At 36.6% G+C, this 22293-nt stretch overlaps 1 protein-coding gene across 2 annotated transcripts; it reads right to left on the reverse strand.

Moving 5' to 3' along the window:
• Positions 1–827: 827 nt before the first annotated feature.
• Positions 828–22293, reverse strand: LOC127638411 (beta-parvin-like). Of its 2 annotated transcripts, none has more exons than XM_052119928.1 (13): positions 22151–22293; positions 5557–5646; positions 4602–4672; positions 4321–4423; positions 4104–4244; positions 3781–3896; positions 3633–3694; positions 3452–3471; positions 3299–3360; positions 3033–3101; positions 2852–2953; positions 1565–1637; positions 828–1170 (listed from the first exon to the last, which is right to left on the reverse strand). In XM_052119928.1, exons 1-13 carry the CDS (start codon positions 22260–22262, stop codon positions 1094–1096), a joined length of 1098 nt encoding a protein of 365 aa, XP_051975888.1. In that variant the 5' UTR covers positions 22263–22293; the 3' UTR covers positions 828–1093. The 2 variants fall into 2 exon arrangements, with proteins under 2 accessions (XP_051975888.1, XP_051975889.1); XM_052119929.1 differs by lacking the exon at positions 22151–22293 and adding an exon at positions 12409–12491.

The following is a 22293-nucleotide window of genomic DNA, read 5'->3' on the forward strand; positions in this document are numbered from 1 at the left end:
TTTCGCAAAATTTTTTAATTCGGACATCATTTACTCACCCATATGTTGCTCCAAACCCGTACAACTATTTATTGCACGGAACACAAAAGTAGATGTTGGGTAGAATGTTAGGGACTGACAGATTCAGTCACCATTCACCTACACTGTATGGAATAAGGATGCAGTGAAAGTGAACCATTCAGTGATCTAACATTTCTTGTTTGTGATTTACAAGGGCATAGATTTTCCCCTCTCTCTTTTGACAAGAAACTATTTAGGTAATTTGGGCTGTGGCGTTACCATGGTTACCATCCCAATTAAATTCCCCTCAATAAACACAAGTTTGAATCCAGAACAAATAAACATATCATCAAAGGAGAAACAAAAACAATAGCATTATTGTTAAACTCACACTGGGTAGTTGCTAGGTGTTTGCTTGCATGCCCGAAAATCAAATGAACTCACGCCCAAGTCTCTATTATATTCTGGTCACTAGGTATGGTTTGGGTCCATCCTTCAATGTAAGTCCATAGGAGATTTTTCACCCGTTTAATCATCCACCAGGTGAAAATCGTACGTTTAATCACTTATAAATGTAACAAAGGCCCATCATAAAGTAACAAGCCCTCTAATCACCATTTAAAATTCAGACTGGGGTTTTACAGTATGAATAATTCTAAGTATGTAGACATGATGCTTAAACGCTTATTTTGACCAAAAGCCTTTTTTTAGTTGTTCTTAAACATCTGAATTTATCTACTGAGATCATTAATGTTGTCGGTTAAAATTCAGAGACCAAACGTCATAAACCACTAAAATGAATTCATTTAAATATAAAGAAAGCTGTGTTTATTTGATACAATAATTAAAGCATTTCTTTTAGAATAATACACAGTGTACTAAATTTGCAAAACATTCAAGGACAAACAGTTATTCATTATATAATTTATCATATATATTATATGTATATATAGCACATCTTTAAGGCTGAATACATTCGAGTTGGAGCATACGAAAACCCAAATTATACAACATGTGTTTCAGTAGAAGTGCAGGCATCGGTGAGGCACAAGGCAAGCTTTCTCTTGGATGAATATTATGTCCTTCAATGTAGTTACTCTGAGTTCTTGTAGTTGGTGAAAAGGTTGTAGAGCACCCTTAGGGTTGACTTCAGATTCAAGTTTACTACGTCTATAAAACACAGAGAACAGACAGTTCTATACTGTCTATAAAAAGAACAGACAGTTGCTTGAATATTTTCACTGTCATTGTGAAGGAATAATATGTGTAATCATAGACTGTAATGGGGCCAGATAGGGATGTACAGTATGCTTTAACATCTGAGGAACATTTTCACAGCATCACCATCTAGTGGATAATCAGGGAATCACTGTTACATGTTTCACTACTCACTGCTTAAACTGGATTAGTTCACCCAAAAATGTTGCCATCAAATGTATCAAATTACATGAGGGTGAAATATGTATTACAGAATTTGTATTACTGGGTGAACTATCCTTTTAAGATAGTGGCTATCATTTATTTGACTTCGATGTAAGGTGATTGGCACATGTTTTTCTGGTACCTTCTGGTCGAGCTTTAGGTTTCTGTAATCCTCCATCCTGCATGAGTTCAAAAGCAAACGCCACGTTATGCACCTACAAGACAGATTGAAAATGATTATATATAGCTATGACAACCATCATACCACATTAGACCTCATCAGTCCACATGATACCCCAGCAGTCCACATCAGACCTCATCAGCCCACACCAGAACAAATGAAACCTCACAACTCGGCAATAGAACTTATCAGTCCACATCCGACCACAGAAGACCTCATCAGTCCAAATCCGACACTGATGGTTGGCTACATCAGACATATTCATTCCACATCAGTCCACAATCCGCATCATACCCATTAGCCCACACTGGACAACATCAGTACACATCAGACCACATCATACCCAATCAGTCCACATCAGACAACATCAGACAGTATCAGACCCCATCAGTCCACACCATACCCATCCAACCACAGAAGATCTCATCAGTCTAAATTAGACCCTGATGGTAGGCTACATCATACATAATCATTCCACAGGTGGCTCATGTGGTAGAGTGGGTCGGCTGCCAATTGCAGGGTTGGTGGTTCAATTCCCGGCCCACACGAATCCACATGCCGAAGTGTAAGACACTGGGCAAGACACTGAACCCTAAGTTGCACCCAATGGCAGGTTAGGGCCTTGCATGACAGCTCTGCCGCCATTGGTGTGTGAGTGTGAGTGTGGATGGGTGATTGGGACACAGTGTAAAGCGCTTTGGTAACCTCTAAGGTTAAAAATGCGCTATATAAGTGCAGACCATTTACCATTTACATCAGACTACTTCATACTCAATCAGTCTGCATCAGACAACATCACACCATATCCCATTAGCCTATGTCAGAACCAATCAGACCACATCGGTCCACATCATTCGACATCGGTCCACAACATAGCCCATCAGACTACTTCACCCCATGTCACACTTATGTTCAAAGCTCTCTGGAGTGAGGTAGAAGTTGTACAGAAGCACAAAGTAATTTCCCAACAATCCCATCAGCAACACCAGATACACACCATCTGCAAACCCCATCAGACCAAATCAGATCCCATCAGACCACATAAGTCAACATCATACCCTATAGAGTAAGTCCATATCAGACCTCAACAGACCTCATCAGTCCACACCGGACTACATCAAACCTCATCAGTCGACATCAGTCCACACCGGGCTACATCAAACCTCATCAGTCGACATCAGTCCACATCAGACCTTAGTAGACCACATCAGTACATAATAAGACCACATCAGCCCATGTCACACTCACCTTCTGTTCAAAGCTCTCTGGAGTGAGGTAGAAGTTGTACAGAGGCACAAAGTAATTTTCCAACAATCCCATCAGCAACACCAGATACACACCATCTGCAAACTAAACAAACTTTTAAAATATAAAACACTGTTTGTTGAAGCATTGGTGAAATTCAGGTAACATGGATGACAGGTGATACCTGTGAATCCAGCTCAGTCACCTCCAGGTTCAGTTTGTTCAAATGTTTATTTACAAATTTGATCAGCGACTGCAAAAACAAAGCATCGTACAAACAGGTATTGGAAATGATTGCATATACACCTTTATCTCAAGACATTTTTCAAGTTTATGTCCCTAAAACATTCTTGAGTGTAAAACTATTTCCTTATCCCAACAATGCCATGGTATACTTTTCAATAATAACAGCAGTCATTCAGCTCTCAATGGCATGACCGTGTGTATTACCATTTTTACTACATTCAGTTTGTCAGGTGCATGATCCAATAGCGTGTCAAAAGCGTCCCGTTCTGCAAATCAATAAACAGAGAGAAAACATCTATATTGACCCTAGGGGTGAAACTGAAGTCGTAAATCGAGTGTGTGTGTGGACAGACTCACCTGATCTTCCGATCATCATTCTGCCAAAAAAGAGAGGACAAATTTTAGAAACAGGTCACAAGCTCAGCCTTAAAACAGTGAGGCCACAATACAAGTTGTTTTTCAGAGTAATAACCATATTTCTCCACTAGAGGTCGACTTTGAACCATAGTGGGCTGTCTGTGCCATAAACATCACTTACTCGGTGGTGGTACTTGTGAGTTGTTTGGTCACATGAGAAGTCTGTAGGATGCCCTCTTTTTTCTGAAGCAAAAACAATACATATCTCTGTGATTATCCTGATGACCTTTGATATGGCTTTCAATTCCAACACTATGAAGTGCTCTTACTTTCACCACAATCACCTGAACAGACACATGTTCTGGTAAGCGGATGGGAGCCGCATAGTATATAGCCAGCGCCAGCAACAAGTAAATGATGGACACCAGATTCTTAGAGTGTATGGCTAGAGAACAAAACAGCGAAACCGAGAATCACGTCCAAGAGGATAGTAAAACCTAGAATAATAATCTACATTGTGGTGACCAGCCAATGGTCTCCATGAGGAGACTTGATGATATTAGAACATATAATTAGCTCAGTACAAAAACAACAGAAGTCAATGGAAAGTCTCCAGCTTGATAGAAAAACAAACATGTGTTTTGCCACTTACAGTCGACATTCCACTCTGTATTCCACTTCAGTGGTCCAAGAACTTCATTAACGGCTTCCAGAACTGTCTGCAGCTTCTGTTTCTGTCCGATCTCTGACTGTGTCACCTCTGCAACGTTCAGCTTGTGACCTGAAAGCTTCTCTGTTGTAGAAACGATGCCATAAGAATACATACAAAAGAAAACCGCTTAAGTATGGGATAGCCATTTTAGTCTTACCTAATAGTTTCTGCAACACCTGTCCATCGTACAGATCCTCTTCAAGGTCTTTTACGATAATTCTTTCTTCCTCTAGTTCACTGTTGATCCAGTCAATGAGAACCTGAGAGGAACAGTTTACACTCTTACTCAGACATGTATCTCTAGAGGGCGCTGTACACTGCCAAAGGTCAAGTTTCAAGTTGCTATGGTAACTCTTAGTGATTGTTTTTCTTTATAACTTCTTTTTTCCTTTATTTCAACAGCATTTGTTTGTATGTAAAGATGGAAGGCTGTTCTACCTTCTGCAAGTCTTTGAATTTGAGGTCCTCTCTGGACATGGGGTCTAAAATGATCCTTTCTGCGTTTTGCTCTGAAAAGGTTTAGAATAAAAAAGGATGGTTTTAAACAGTAGTTCTCAACTGGTGGGTCGCAAGTGTGCTCTAAACCATGCTCACAGCAACTAACATTATAATTGTGCATAGTTAGCATACCAAAATAAACAGCCTTATCTTTGGGGAAATGCATCCCTTATCATTCATTTTTGACACTTTGCAATAGTAAAAGCATTTGGTACAAAATAATGTCGCTTGGTAGAATTTAACCAAAATAACTTAACAAAAACTTCCTCGAAAATCATTAACAAAACTATGCAAGGTAAAAAACTAGATTACGTTAAATACAGGTTCACTTGCAATGAGAAAAACATAAACATTTAGTTCTGTGTTTGGCCGGTAACTTGTTGTCCAATCATCTGTGTCCTGAGGCAAAACCAGTTGAGAACCTCTTAATTAACTTGCTAAGTGCTGTGTTCAAGAAAATAATTTGTTGAGTCAGTTTTTCTCTTGAACTCTGTCTAGCACAGCCAGTTTCACCCAGTTCTCTGACTCAGACAGCAGCATTAGTAAGAGGCATTTATAGCTGGCAGGAAGGCGTTTACCCCTACACGCACAAAACTGCAGAATTACTTGATAAAGACCCATAGATACATTTCATAGTCCACAGTCAATGTGATGTACTGTACACAAATAATCTAAAAATCAAATCTATAAAAGAAGCCTGCAAGTCCAAATCAAGGGCACCATTTGGAAGCATGTAAACATGTTTGACTGTAAAAGAGGCCGATAAATCTGAAAGTTTGGATCTGAGTTGCTTTAAACTGTAGAGATTCACAGTGAGCGCTGAACTCTAGTGGTGAGGAGGAATGGGACGATAAATTGAGTTTAATGGATGGGATGAATGGGACAGAAACGTTACCAAGCAACGTGTCCTCTGGGAGCAGCTCTGAACCGGTGTGGAGGAGGGGATCATTGATGGCGTTCTTGCCCTCTTCCTGAAGGTCACTCACTAAGAAGATAAACAGCAGAAACAGAGAAAACGGAGTAATATATTAGTAATAAAATAACGCAAAGGGTGATTTCATTTACTCAAAAAGTCCCTTTTTAATCAACATTCCCATATCTTCTGTTTTTGAAACTTTACGTCCAGTTAAACAATTTGTCTGAATTCATGTCACTTGGTGTTTAAAACATGATATTACCATGGTACATGTCCAATAAACATCGTAATTCCATATTAAAATATCCAAAAACATGGCATTACAATGCTACATAAATAAACCATGAAATGTCCCAAAAACATGGTAATACAATGTTTAAACATCTACAAACATGGTAAAACTATGGTATATTTCCAGAAATTACGGTTATACCATTGTAAAATGTCCAGAACATGGTATTATCATGGTGCAAGTCCAAAAAAAATGGTAATATTGTGATAAAATTTCCAAAAACCTGGTATTACTATGGTACATAGTTCCAAAACAAAATTATAATACCATGGTAAAATGTGCAAAAACATGGTATCACCATGGAAATATGACCAAGACAAGGTATTACTATGGTGCATATTGCACTAAAAATAAAAAATAAATGGTAAAACCATGGTGAAATATCCCCAAAATATAGTAATACCATGGCAAAATGTCCAAACATGGTATTACTATAGTACATTCCCAAAGAACATGGTAATACCATAGTAAAATGTCCCAAAACAAGGCATTACCATGGTACATAGAAATACCATGTTAAAAGGTCTACAAACATGGTAAAACTATGGTACATTACCAAAACTCTTGGCAGTACCATGGTAAAATATCAAAAGAAAACATGGCATTACATTGTTTGTGTCCAAAACACATGGTTATACCATTGTACAATATCCAAAACATGGTATTACTATGGTACATTTCCAAAGAACATGGCAAAACCATAGTAAAATGTCCACAAACATGGTATTACTAGAGTACATTCCCAAAGAACATGGTAATACCATAGTAAAATGTTCACAAACATGGTATTACTATAGTACATTCCCAAAGAACATGGTAATACCATAGTAAAATGTTCACAAACATGGTATTACTATAGTACATTCCCAAAGAACATGGTAATACCATAGTAAAATGTCCACAAACATGGTATTACTATAGTACATTCCCAATGAACATGGTAATACCATAGTAAAATGTTCACAAACATGGTATTACTATAGTACATTCCCAAAGAACATGGTTAAACCATTGTATAATATCCAAAACATGGTATTACTATGGTACATTTCCAAAGAACATGGCAAAACCATAGTAAAATGTCCACAAACATGATATTACTATAGTACATTCCCAAAGAACATGGTAATACCATAGTAAAATGTTCATAAACATGGTATTACTATAGTACATTCCCAATGAACATGGCAAAACCATAGTAAAATGTCCACAAACATGGTATTACTATAGTACATTCCCAAAGAACATGGCAAAACATAGTAAAATGTCCACAAACATGGTATTACTATAGTACATTCCCAAAGAACATGGTAATACCATAGTAAAATGTCCACAAACATGGTATTACTATAGTACATTCCCAAAGAACATGGTAATACCATAGTAAAATGTCCCAAAACAAGGCATTACCATGGTACATAGAAATACCATGTTAAAAGGTCTACAAACATGGTAAAACTATGGTACATTACCAAAAATCTTGGCAGTACCATGGTAAAATATCAAAAGAAAACATGGCATTACATTGTTTGTGTCCAAAACACATGGTTATACCATTGTACAATATCCAAAACATGGTATTACTATAGTACATTCCCAAAGAACATGGTAATACCATAGTAAAATGTTCACAAACATGGTATTACTATAGTACATTCCCAATGAACATGGTAATACCATAGTAAAATGTTCACAAACATGGTATTACTATAGTACATTCCCAATGAACATGGTAATACCATAGTAAAATGTTCACAAACATGGTATTACTATAGTACATTCCCAAAGAACATGGTTAAACCATTGTATAATATCCAAAACATGGTATTACTATGGTACATTTCCAAAGAACATGGCAAAACCATAGTAAAATGTCCACAAACATGATATTACTATAGTACATTCCCAAAGAACATGGTAATACCATAGTAAAATGTTCACAAACATGGTATTACTATAGTACATTCCCAATGAACATGGCAAAACCATAGTAAAATGTCCACAAACATGGTATTACTATAGTACATTCCCAAAGAACATGGCAAAACATAGTAAAATGTCCACAAACATGGTATTACTATAGTACATTCCCAAAGAACATGGTAATACCATAGTAAAATGTCCACAAACATGGTATTACTATAGTACATTCCCAAAGAACATGGTAATACCATAGTAAAATGTCCCAAAACAAGGCATTACCATGGTACATAGAAATACCATGTTAAAAGGTCTACAAACATGGTAAAACTATGGTACATTACCAAAAATCGTGGCAGTACCATGGTAAAATATCAAAAGAAAACATGGCATTACATTGTTTGTGTCCAAAACACATGGTTATACCATTGTACAATATCCAAAACATGGTATTACTATGGTACATTTCCAAAGAACATGGCAAAACCATAGTAAAATGTCCACAAACATGGTATTACTAGAGTACATTCCCAAAGAACATGGTAATACCATAGTAAAATGTTCACAAACATGGTATTACTATAGTACATTCCCAAAGAACATGGTAATACCATAGTAAAATGTTCACAAACATGGTATTACTATAGTACATTCCCAAAGAACATGGTAATACCATAGTAAAATGTCCACAAACATGGTATTACTATAGTAAATTCCCAATGAACATGGTAATACCATAGTAAAATGTTCACAAACATGGTATTACTATAGTACATTCCCAAAGAACATGGTAATACCATAGTAAAATGTTCACAAACATGGTATTACTATAGTACATTCCCAAAGAACATGGTTAAACCATTGTATAATATCCAAAACATGGTATTACTATGGTACATTTCCAAAGAACATGGCAAAACCATAGTAAAATGTCCACAAACATGATATTACTATAGTACATTCCCAAAGAACATGGTAATACCATAGTAAAATGTCCACAAACATGATATTACTATAGTACATTCCCAAAGAACATGGTAATACCATAGTAAAATGTCCACAAACATGGTATTACTATAGTACATTCCCAAAGAACATGGTAATACCATAGTAAAATGTCCACAAACATGGTATTACTATAGTACATTCCCAAAGAACATGGTAATACCATAGTAAAATGTCCACAAACATGGTATTACTATAGTACATTCCCAATGAACATGGCAAAACCATAGTAAAATGTCCACAAACATGGTATTACTATAGTACATTCCCAAAGAACATGGTAATACCATAGTAAAATGTCCACAAACATGGTATTACTATAGTACATTCCCAAAGAACATGGTTAAACCATTGTATAATATCCAAAACATGGTATTACTATGGTACATTTCCAAAGAACATGGCAAAACCATAGTAAAATGTCCACAAACATGATATTACTATAGTACATTCCCAAAGAACATGGTAATACCATAGTAAAATGTCCACAAACATGGTATTACTATAGTACATTCCCAAAGAACATGGTAATACCATAGTAAAATGTCCACAAACATGGTATTACTATAGTACATTCCCAAAGAACATGGTAATACCATAGTAAAATGTCCACAAACATGGTATTACTATAGTACATTCCCAAAGAACATGGTAATACCATAGTAAAATGTCCACAAACATGGTATTACTATAGTACATTCCCAATGAACATGGTAATACCATAGTAAAATGTTCACAAACATGGTCATACCATGGTAACATTTCTAAAAACATGGTATTAGCATAGTACATGTCCAAAACACATGCCAATAATATGTTAAAATGTATAAAAACATGGTATTGCCATGATACTTGGCAAAGTAAAAAAGATGGCTATACCACGGTTAAAAGAAAAAAGACCATGTTGATGAAAATAACCATGTTTTGGGACATGTAACATGTTAATCCTATGGTAGTCTTTAAAGAACGTTTTAATTAGCATTGTAGATGAATATGGTAATCATTCAGTACCATGTTTTAAGATAATATCTGTGATGGACAAACAGCCAGTATGTCACATCACTCACTGTTATTGCTAAATCAATACCAGCAGGTCGTTGAGTGATGCGTAGCATTTCAATTAACTAATTAGTGTGCAGTAAGCAGACGATCTATGAGTGACTCTCTCTCTCTCTCTCTCTCTCTCTCTCTCTCTCTCTCTCTCTCTCTCTCTCTCTCTCTCTCTCTCTCTCTCTCTCTCTCTCTTCCAGTTAATTACGGCTCATTTATAATTAGATTAGTGATCTGATGTTTCACTCTCAGTTTAGCAAACTTCCTCCAAAACGGAAACTGAGTCATCAGGTAAAATCTAAACATAATTGATAACATCAGAAAGATTTCCCTCTTTATGATACCACACCCAAACTCTACACATACACATAAACAAACACACAAAATGTATTTTCCCTATTGGCAGTAGAATAGCAACGCTTTAATGCTGGCATAACTGACATTAACTGACAGAACTCAATTACTTAATTATTTGTATTGCTAAACTTTTAAACAGAAATTAATAGTTCTAGTAGAACAGCACAGCAATTACTGAGTGCACTTTCAAACAACCAAAACAACTGTGGTGTTGGACTCTGTACTGACACTATTGGCATGGATGCAACATCACGTGAATATCAAGCATTTAAAAAATCTAAACAGAGATTGACTTACATGGACATTTGATGTCCAATGAGACAGTGAATACCTTCACAGTTCCTCATCCACCCTGCAGATCATCTCTTTAATACACATCTCGCGCCCAATCTGCATTTCCTGCATAATTACACCCCTGCTTTTCATCATAATTGTGCATTTCCCCTCTGGGGAACCATAAAGCATGCAACATGCCTCAGTTTCGTAGAACTACAATTCCGTCCATGTTTAACATACCGACAAAATCACAGACTGTGAGGATGTACTGTAGTTCAGGGACTGGCTATGTAGCAAAGCTATTTATACTAAACAGTGGTAGTTAGTATATTAAATACTAACTAGATAGGGAAAGATTGTTATGGCAAACTTTGATGTTGGCTTGACAAAGACTTGTCTAGTCTAGTTTAAACTAGTTTTATCATTTTGAAGTGTGATGGCTATACAGACATTACAGTAAGACAAACAGCCAGCCAGCTAGCTAGCTAGCTAGACAGACAGACAGGCAAACAGACAGATTAAAGCCTTTTGTGGGTTTGTTTACATTTGAATTTTTGACAGTTGGAGTTTGAATAAACAAGCATTCCGTGGACCCATTTGAACATTCCGTTAGCGTACAATTTCTATGGGATTTTTCTGATTTTTGAACATCCGCTGTGCGAAAACCACATATCAGATCAGATAAAAAAGATATAGCACCCCTTACGAAAATCGAAAGTTCATGGCAAATTTCCCGCAAACTTGCGAATGAGCTTTGCGGCAAACTTGTGGTAAATTGTTAATTGTTGCCAAAGGTTTGCCGGAGGTTCACCACTACCGGCGAAGAGCTTCAAACTTCTGGCAAACATTTGTGGCGAATCAAAAGCTCATTCGCACGTGAAAATAAAGAGCGTCAAATTTGCGGAAAGTTCGCAGCTAATTTTTCACACTATACCAGAACAGTCTGAAGGTATGTGCCAGAGTTCGGTGGATGTTGCTTGAAAGTATATTATATATATATATATATATATTCATGTGTGTTTATTTAAATATATTTTAATTTATATTAAATATGTATTTATAATTTAAATTACATAAGTTAAAGTTGTCATGACATGAGGAATCACATTTTTTCTTAATCTTTTCACATATAAGAGGTCGTTGTACAATAAAAACATTCTGTAAGTTTCAGAACTCAAAACTTCGTCCTCACTGCTAAAAGAGCATTTGTTGAAACCAAGCTGCCAAAACGACATCCTTCACATTGTGATGTTACACTGTGGTAAACATTTGCATCTGACTGCCTCCACAACAACACATTAACATCTACTTTAGCTTTAATCACTAACGTAGCTCCGCCCTTTAATGGTGAGCAGTGAGAGAGCTGGTCAGTCAAGAGCAGAGAGCCAATCAGAACAGTCAATTCTTAAAGGAGTAGCAGCACCAAAAAAAAGTGTTTATAACAGAGGGTCAGAATGAGGGTGGAAAATTATCCTGTTTTACAAATATATTTGTGCAAAAACATTCCTTAAATAATAAGGGAACCTCAAGGAACATATTAAAATAATATGTCCCTTTGAGACATCATTTGCATTCATCCAATCAAGACAACTTAAATTTCTGCACCATAGATTTTATGGATACACCATATAATAGCTATATACTATTCCTAGCCATACATGTGCGAAGCTGTGTAGCAAACAAATAAGGAATTAAAACTATACTATACAAGTGCTGCATAATACTATAAATACCATAATTCTAGTAATCCTTATGTTATCCACACCATATATATATTTATATATAAATAATCTGTTTATATTTAAGTATGTATTATTTAAACACATACTTTACATAAATCTAATTAGGATATATTAAATGGTTCACCACAGAATAGCCAAAGTGAACACACACATATACATACTACATGTGCCCTTCCACCAAATCTCTACCTTGCTTTCTTCTCTTCGTCCCACACAGTAGTCCAGCCATGTCCTGCTAAACTGTTCTGGACATTAGTAATGTCCCTGCAGTAAGTCCAAGTGGTCTGTCTGTGTGTGTGTCAACATCACATGTTATTTCTGTCTCTTTGAACCCCCCCACTCCTGTTTTAATGATGGGAGAGGAGAAAAGAGATGAGAAAATGAGAGGAGGGGAGAGAGAGCCAGGACCTAACCTGACAACTCAATGTGATGATAAATTCGTAACTACACTTACTTATGTAGTATGAGGGTAAACAGTAGGATGCACATTTCTGAGCAACTAACCGGAGAAAAACTTAACGAAGAGGCGATACAGCTCTGTCTTTGGCTATTCAGGCTTTTCTTTGTTAAGATTTTAAGATTACAAATTTGTTCTGTTCTATTCTAAGACATTCTATCGCATAGAATGGGTTAGATATTTACGTTTTTCTCCAACACAAGCCATACTAACATTTTTAGATCTTAAATGTGTCTTTAAAAAAAATCTATTGTAGAATAAATCTTATGGACCGATGAAAAAAAATATACAGTCCCTACCAAATGGGTTCAAAAGTCTCCAAATATCTGTAAGACCAAGATTTTTACACATCCTGTGAAGTATCAATATTATTCTAGGGGCTTGCACACATTTGCTTCACTATGATAAAGGACTGAGTCTATCAACAGACTGAAGTCTCCTCCCAATACTATATCATGAGGGGTGCCAGCGGCTTGCAACATCCCTTCAAGATCTATAAAAAAGCCCTGATCATCAGCATTAGGTGTGAAAATATTAGTCAAAATACAAACTTTGCCCCTGAATTTCAGCTAAATCAGTAATGTCTCTTCCTAATTTATCATTAATCTGTTTGAGACATTTGAATTGTAGTTGTTTACTTATCAATGTTATGACTCCCCTGCTTTTACTTGAGCTAGCATTAAGAAAACATGTCCACCCCATATCTTCCCCAATTTTTCAGCTTCCTGCGGGGAGAGATGCATTTCTTGAAGAAAAACAATATCATATTTCTTACGTTTAAGAAAATAAATAACCTTCCTATCTTTTTATGGGGTGCCCTGACCTATTCACATTCCATGTGGAGAGAGACAATCCACTCATATTAACATTTGACATTTTGACATATTAGAAAAAATCGATTGGGTGTCAAAAATAAAATTATAAAGACCACATTCCCCATTAGTGCAACAATCAAACCCCGAAATTACCTCCGAACCAAACAAACAGAAAAAAGAAAAACGTGTGCATTAACCCCGAGCACGACAGCACCAACCGGCGTCCATCCCGCCAAACTCAAAGAGTCCATGTACGCCTGCGAGAGTCCTCGCGACAACTTTGTCATCAGATTGCTCAAGTCCGGTGATTTTATACATATTTTGTGAAACAGAATTACACAACAAAAGATAATCTATAAAACAAACTCCAGCCAATAGGCAGAATAAACACAAAATAACGTGTAGATTCATACACAAAATTGTCTCGAAGGTGCGATCCTTCTCAAAAAAAGAAAAATCCAGCCTGTAGTGAAACCAGCTTCAACATTATTAATAAATTCATTAAAAACGAATTAATAAATAAATAAAAATAAAATAAATAAATAATAAATTACATAATCATTCCAATGTTCTGCGAAAACAAATTCCACTAAACAGACTCCTTCCAATAGGAGGCATAAGCACAAAGAACGAGCAGATTCAACCATAACTGTCCCAAAGGTGTGTTCTTCCACAAAACAAACTCCAGCCACTAGGCGGAACCATCACAAAAAAGAAACAAAAAGGTGCCCAGCATCCTCGGACGGCCAAAGGCATGTTCAGTGAGTCAGCCCATCTGGAGGCACCTTTGAAACATACCATGACTTCCTCAGTCCTTTGATTTAATGAAAGACAATACTTGTTGTGGGCATGTAAATATTTTGCAGCAATCCTTAGTATCTATTCTCAATTTGGCTGGGAACATCAGTGTAAAAGCTTCCCTTCATCGATGCAAAAGGTTTCTTGAAGGAGCGTTACTCCACAAAACATTCTCCAGCCGCTAGGTAGGACCAACACAAAAAGAAAAAAAATGGCACCCAGCATCCTCAGACAGACAATAGTAAGTATAGTGAGATAATCCACTCCGGGCCCACATGAAAACACCAAATGGTTTACTCACCCATTGTCTCTATGAAAGACAATGCTTGTTGTGGGCATGTAAATATTTTGAGGCCATCCTTAGTATCTATTCTCAATTTGGCTGGAAACATCAGTGCAAAGGTGATCTTCCAGTGATGTAAGGTCATTTCTCTCTTGTTGTATACAAAATCTGCGAACAAGAAAATGCTGTGGTTTATCTAAGAAAGCTTTCCTTTACTCCTCGCCTCACAGAACACAAGATCTTTATCGGATCATCTCAGAAATTTGCCCAGAATTGGTTGGGGCCTGTCTCCCTCGGCCAATCTCCGAGCCGGGTCTCTGTGAGCTCGCTCGATTTCCAGCTTATGGCCTGTTATGTTGAGCAGACTCGGGAAGAACTCTTCTAAGAATTTCACCATATCCCTGCCTTCTAACGCACTCCAAATCAACTTTGGTTGCAAGCGGTTTATTAGATAATTCCTTCTCCGATGACTCCAGATAATTGATCCGTTTCTCAACGTCCGACAATCTTGTAACCAACTCGAATTTTGTTTCCATCGCCATAATCGATCGACGTATTACAGCGAGATCCTCCAAGTCAGCAACAAGTTGTGTCAGCATCACGAACATGTTGATGCTGTATTTCTCCCACCGCACAGACCAAACCGAGTCCCTGGTCCGCAGGTCCATCAGAGGTTTCAGCTTGAGCACTTAAGTGGATTCTAATATCTCCAGAGCCTGAGGATTTTGACTTCTTTGAAACGTTGACTTCATAGAACAGATATTTAGCAGGGTGTATCGAATCTCACCGGATTATAACATAAAAATAATCAAAAACTGGCAAAGTGCGCAGAGCTCGTCGTTCATACACCTGCTCCTCGCATGGTGTCGTGACTCCCCCACAAGCAATCCTTAATAAAAAAATTTAATCTCACATTTGTGTCAATTTTTAAATTTGTGTTTTGATTCCATTATATTCTAAAGAAATTATATTCTATTCTAGGACATTTTAGAATTCTTATTTTTCTGCAATGGATTACATATTCATGCTTTCTGCTTCTACACAAGGAATTGGTTATACTTTAAGAAATCTTTTAGTATTTAATCTTGTACTAATTAACCAGATTAATGAGGTACTAAATATAGTTTGATGATAATTATCAAATAATTATCAGGAAGTTATACATTTCCCTTTAAAAGCACTGCCAGCTGAGTGCTTGGAAACCCTTTCTGTGCACAAATCAAGTTAGTTAAAAGCTGCCCATCAGCGACTGCAGTGAGATTATAAACAGATTAACAGCAGCAATGATAGCCAAGACTGACACAATGCAACCCACACCTCCCTGAGAAATCAAAACACACACACACACTGCAGGCTGTTGTAAGTGTGTATGCCATGTTTGTGTGCGGTCTACAGCACTTAGAGAAAACTATTTATTACAAAGCAGATATAAATAATGCTTCAGTCTGGTCAGAGGGAATGGAGCTGATTTTAAATATAGCAATACTTATTTCTGTTCTGAGACAGACACTAAATGAGTAACACACAGTTCAAGTGTCATAGAAGTTTATGTCAAGTTCCAGCATTATACATTTTTTCTTTAAAATATTTTAAGATATTTCAGGATTGAAAATTAGTGCAAAAACAGCTAAAAACAGTCTTAGCTAATAAATATCATTCACTGTAAATTCTTATTGGTTGACCTTACTTAGATTTGTTAAGGCAATATGTTTGCATGCTTTTTATTTGGCCCAAGTAAACTGAACATAATTTTTTTAAGTAACATTAAGTAGTTAACATGTAAACTTAAGTTATTTGTGATTAAAGTATCATTGTTTTATGTAATTATTTAAAATGGGTTATAACAAGTCTTATATAGTATAAGTGAGATTATGACTGGAATCTTGGTTAGCTATATGGCACATTGGATTCTCTTCAGTATGTCTTAGTGCACATAAATTTACACTTTTGTAAAGTACAACTGATTAAAGGCTAAAATGTAACAGGCTACAAGTTGACCCGAAGTAACACTAATCACCCTCGTGGTGACTTCACACAACTATCAACCAGCTACAACAAAACAACAACAATAGTCATAATAATTAAAACTAAATAAATGTTTTAAATAAGAGTCATTTTCCTACATAAGTTCCCTTGTTTTGACCAAACATACGTAATTTATTCAAGTGCAAGTGCTTATGGGTATTCCACACAGCCGCAATTTTGTACTTGATAATTTTTAGTTAGTAGTACTCGAAGACAAAGTTTAAAGTATGTACATATTTGAGTTATGATTCCAAAATGTGACATATCAAGTACTGTTTAATTAGGACCACTTGTTTTTAATAATGATAAATTTAGGGTTTGAGTAACCCCACTGCTCAAAAAACCAACACATAACTCGACAGTAGTTGACAACTACAGACCCATCTCTCTCCTAACCTTCCTGTCTAAAACATTTGAAAGGGTCATGTTCAACCAGTTGTCTTCTTTTCTCTCACAGAACAACCGACTCGACAGACATCAGTCTGGCTTCAAAACAGGACACAGAGATTGCCCTCTTGTCAGTAGCTGAAACCCTGTGACTGGCGAGAGCCAACTCCAAATCATCCATCCTCATCCTCCTTGACTCGTCTGCTGCTTTCGACACAGTGAACCACAAGATCCTCCTGTTCAACCTCTCTGACCTGGGCATCACAGGAACTGCACTAGGATTGGTTGAATCATACTTCATTGGCAGATCTTTCAAGGTCTCCTGGAGAGGAGAGGTGTCCAAGTCACCCAACCTGACCACTGGTATTCCTCAGGGATCAGTGCTTGGACCCCTCCTCTTCTCGATATACACAACATCTCTCGGACTGATCATTGAGGCACATGGCTTTTCCTACCACTGCGAGGCAAATGACACGCAACTCTACCTTTCGTTCCAGCCTGAATACCCTACTGTCACAGCTCGTATCTCTGCCTGCCAATAGGACATTTCGGCCAGGATGAAGAAACAACACCTTCAGCCCAACCTTGCCAAGACAGAACTCCTCGTGATCCCAGCCATCCCATCTGTTGACCACAACCTCATTTATTCATCTTGGTTCAACTACACTAAAACCAACCAGAACAGTTCGGGAACCTGGGAGTGGTGGTGGACGACCAGCTTACTTTTAACGCCCACATCACATCAACTGCCCGGTCTTGCAGATTTGCGCTGTACAACATCAGGGAAATCAGACCTTTCCTGTCTGAATATGCTACACAGCGCTTGACTTGATTTCATGTCAGCATCAAATTCAAGACTTTGACTCTGGCATTTAGGACAGCCAATATAACTATACTCTCTTCAATTCAGTTAAGTCTCTGCAGTCGATGAATGAGCGGCATCTGGTGGTCCCATCACATAGAGGCTCAAAGTCTATTTCACAATCGTTCACTTTATAGTCCACTGTGGTGGAATGAGCTTCCAACCTTCACATAATCAGCTGATAGCATCTCAATATTCAAGAACCAGCTGAAAACACATCTGTTCCACGAGCACTTAACCAATCCACACTAACTGACTTTTGAACTTAACTTACACTTACTGTACAAAAATAATAATAAAATAAAATAACTAGACTGACATGATGTTTAGTGGGGGGCACGGTGTGGGCAATGCCATCTCTTGCAGAGTGCCCTGTTTTTCTATATTAATCGTTTCTATTTACAAAAGGAACATTTGGGAATCTAAAATGTATTTTTCCTATTGACACACTAAAGCTGAAGATATGAATAACCATCTTAATTCTAAGGTTTTCGAATTGTGAAGGTCTTTTGGGTTTGGGTTTGAATTGGGGATATTATAGTGCATTTCTATGTTTATAAATTTCAACACTTTCAATATATATATATATACACACATACACACACACACACACACACACACACTTCTCTGTCTCTTTCTTCTGTACTAGCTACTATACTACTCCAGCCACTTTGAGAGCTTGGCAGTACAACACTGTAGAAGTTTTTGAACTTAGTATGACAAATTGCTTGCTATGCTAACAAACATGCCATGGTCCAAATCACTGCGATCACATTTTTCCCCATTCTGATGGTTGATGTGAACATTAACTGAAGCTCCTGACCCATATATGCATGATTTTATGCACTGCACTGCTGCCACACGATTGGCTGATTAGATAATCGTATGGATGTTTGTTGGTGCCAGACGGGCTGGTTTGAGTATTTCTGGGATTTGCACACACAACAGTCTCCGGAATTTACTCAGAATGGTGCCAAAAACAAAAAAACATCCAGTGAGGGGCAGTTCTGTGACTGAAATGTCTTGTTGATGAGAGAGGTGAACAGAGAATGGCCAGACTGGTTTGAACTGACAGTTACAGTAACTCAGATAACTGCTGTGTACACTTGTGGTGAGACCAATGCTATTCTGAGTTGCGGGTTTGTGCTGTTTTGCATGAGGGGGACATACACAATATTAGGCAGGTGGTTTTAATGTTGTGGCTGATCGGTGTGTGTGTATATATATATATATATATATATATATATATATATATATATATATATATATATATATATATTCTAAAACATGACCAAATGTATTAATGACAAAATAAAAATTTATATTTTCGTAATATACCTAATTACGAGGTTCTCTGTATAAATCAACGTGAATTTGTATACAAAATTAACATTTTAACTTAAATATACCCATATGTATCAGAATCAAATCTGAATCGAATCGAGTGCTTGTGAATCAGAATCAAATTGACTAGGTAATCTGTATCAATACCCATCTCTAGTAATGATGTAATTCCCTTAAACATGATCATCCATTTATTCTAAATGTGGGAAATGTCACAGATGGCATAAACGGTTGAACAGACATTTTCTCAGAAAATGCATAAAGAATTTAAAAAAAACAACATAGTGCAAGCATGATATCTACATTTCTGAAAGTGTTAAAAGGGGACATGCAAACTGGATGATATTTTGCTGAAAAACAAACAATTTTCAAGTCTAGAATGCATATATATATATATATATATATATATATATATATATATATATATATATATATTATCCAAAATTACAGGGACTATTTCTCTATAGGGAATACTGAACAGTGATGATGACCAACCAAACTAATATAAGTGCAAAAAAGCTCATCTTTGATAACTTCATCACCATAAATAATTGTGCACAGGCACAACTGATCAGGATAATACTGTATCAATATTGAAGGATCTGAAAGGTATTTTAGGTCATTGGATCTTACAATATCCACTAAGAAACTATACACTTCTGCATCCTGATGAAAGCTTTTTTAATGTTGTACCTAAACTACACAAATCACTGACGCTCAATGTAAATATCACATAAATATCAAATAGAAAAAGTGCAACTTACTTGTGAAACTAACAGAAGTCTCAGGAAAACGTCAAGAACAGCCAGTCCCAGATCTTACACAGTATATCTCACACTAACAATGTGTGACACACACACTCACTTCCTTTTTATATATCTGAGGGTTTTCTAATATCAGTTTCTGCAGAACAGGGATGGAAGTTTGTGGTTCTGCTTTGTAAAGCTGCTGTCAGTCAAGGGAACTGTTATGACTTTAATGCACAAAATAAGCTACTGTTTGAAAATTGCCAACAAATTCCTCTGGATGGCGATATAGACCTCATGCTTCATTCATCTACTGTACACAGATCAGTGCTGCATGGCTGAAGACACCCAAACATATGCTTTGTGCAGTCCATTTAATCAGTTGTTTTTGTATGTGCAGTATTTGTTAACACTGGACTGTGTAACATATTTTCAGGTGTGTAATGGATGCGTTCTGGTGCCCGACTTGAATGTGTCCGTACAATGTTCTGTTGAACATGCACTCACCAGCCTTGCTAAATGGTACAACACTTGCAGTCATACCAGAGTTACCTTTAAGGGGTAGTTCACTCAAAAATTTTAATTCTGTCATCATTAACTTACCCTCATGAATTTAATTATTATGAATAATCAGACAGCTTTTTTCCACACTCTAACAGTTAAGAGAGACCATGTCTGTCAAAAATAAATGTAATTAAAATAAAAAAATAAATAGTATTTAAAAATAGAATTACAATAAATAATGGAAAAGAGCTGCGTGGAAATTCTTCCAAAAATTCTCCTTTGGTAATTCACAAAAATAATATAAAAATAACAACTGCATACAGGTTTGGAACTACAACAGAGTGATAAATAATGACAGGATGTTCATTTTTGGGTGAACTATTCCTTGAAATCACGTTTGTCCACAGTATCCCTACTATTTTAAAAAATAATTTAGGTTTAATACAAGTTAAGCTCAATCGACAGAATTTGTGGCATAATGTTAATTACCACTAAAATAATTTTTAACTCGTCCCTCCTTTTCATAAAAAAAATAAAAAAGCACAAATCTGTCTTACAGTGAGGCACTTACAATGGAAGTCAATGGGGCCCATTTTTGGAGGTTTAAAGTCAGAAATGTGAAGCTTATAATTTTATAAATGCACTTACATGAATTCTTCTGTTAAAACATGTGTATGTTTATGGGTTAAAGGGTTCACATCGTTATGTCGTCATGGCAACAAAGTTGTAAATTGGATGTAACTCTAGACAAAAAATGTAAGTAATATTATCACACTTCACTTCATGTTAATAAGCTTGAATAAAAATTAAAATAATACAAAAATATTTTAACGTTTACGGATTGGTCCCATTCTCTTCCAAGTGTCTCGAAATCTTGATTTTTTTACTTTTTTTTTAAAGGAAATGTATTTTTGTGGTAATCAACATAATGCCACAAATGCTGTCAACTAATCTGGAATATTTCTTTTATTTCTATAGGTGGAAAAAACACAATGTACATATGAATAATCAAGACAGACTCTTTACAATTACCCAAACAGGATCTGATCAAATACAAAGGGTCACCAAAAGCCTTTTTAACACATTGTGTCACTCCAGTGTGATTTTCTGAGGGTTATAACAGTACAAAACAATTATAAACAACATGTCTCTGTTCCTCAATGAGACACAAAGGCAGGAATGACCAATGCACTTTTAACTGTGCAGCTGTTCACACATATAAAGACTAGAGAGGGGTGAGTTGCATCTAAAATAGCACAAAACACAAAACTAAAGGGCTGAAACACATTTTAAACATACATGAATCAGTAAAACATTGAAAGGGGACAACCAACACATCTAAACAGTGGACAAAGCAGTCTGCTTCATTCTTATCTGCATAACTTAGAGTCCTTGACCTGTCTATTTCTGTCCCAGACATCAACAAAATAACTGTGGCCTGTCCTATATGAGACTTGTCAATCACAACCCTTGTACAAATGTAATGATATAAAGATTGGGGGAAAAAATCACTATATATTCTATTTGATATAAGAGTACTTATATAACTCGTACTGAAAGATGCACTTTCAGAAATTCATCATAATATTGATCAAATGCAGCACCATGGACAGCGATATAATCAAACATGGCATGACGTCATGCGCTCTTCTAATTATTTTATTTTCTTATTTTTCTTTCTCAGCAGTCCCTCTATTCCCAGAAACGTACCGTCTTTCAGCTTCTTTTTGCGGACTAACGTTCCTCCCAGTTTCCCGAGCAGCGACTCGTCCTTCTTCATCTTGCCCGGGTGTCCGGATGATCTTGTCGGATTCGTGGCCATCCCGCTCCGCTGCGGCTTCGCTCAGAGAAAT

The sequence above is a fragment of the Xyrauchen texanus genome, chromosome 46 (genome assembly GCF_025860055.1).
Source record: "Xyrauchen texanus isolate HMW12.3.18 chromosome 46, RBS_HiC_50CHRs, whole genome shotgun sequence".
Classification (NCBI taxonomy): Eukaryota; Metazoa; Chordata; class Actinopteri; order Cypriniformes; family Catostomidae; genus Xyrauchen; species Xyrauchen texanus.

Coding starts and splice junctions, on each gene's coding strand:
- LOC127638411 (XM_052119928.1), bottom strand. CDS start 22,262: ATGGCCACGAATCCGACAAGATCATCCGGACACCCGGGCAAGATGAAG. Junction 3,695..3,780: donor TTCAGGTGATTGTGGTGAAA/GTAAGAGCACTT, acceptor TTTTTGCTTCAG/AAAAAAGAGGGCATCCTACA. Junction 3,361..3,451: donor AATGATGATCGGAAGATCAG/GTGAGTCTGTCC, acceptor ATTGATTTGCAG/AACGGGACGCTTTTGACACG.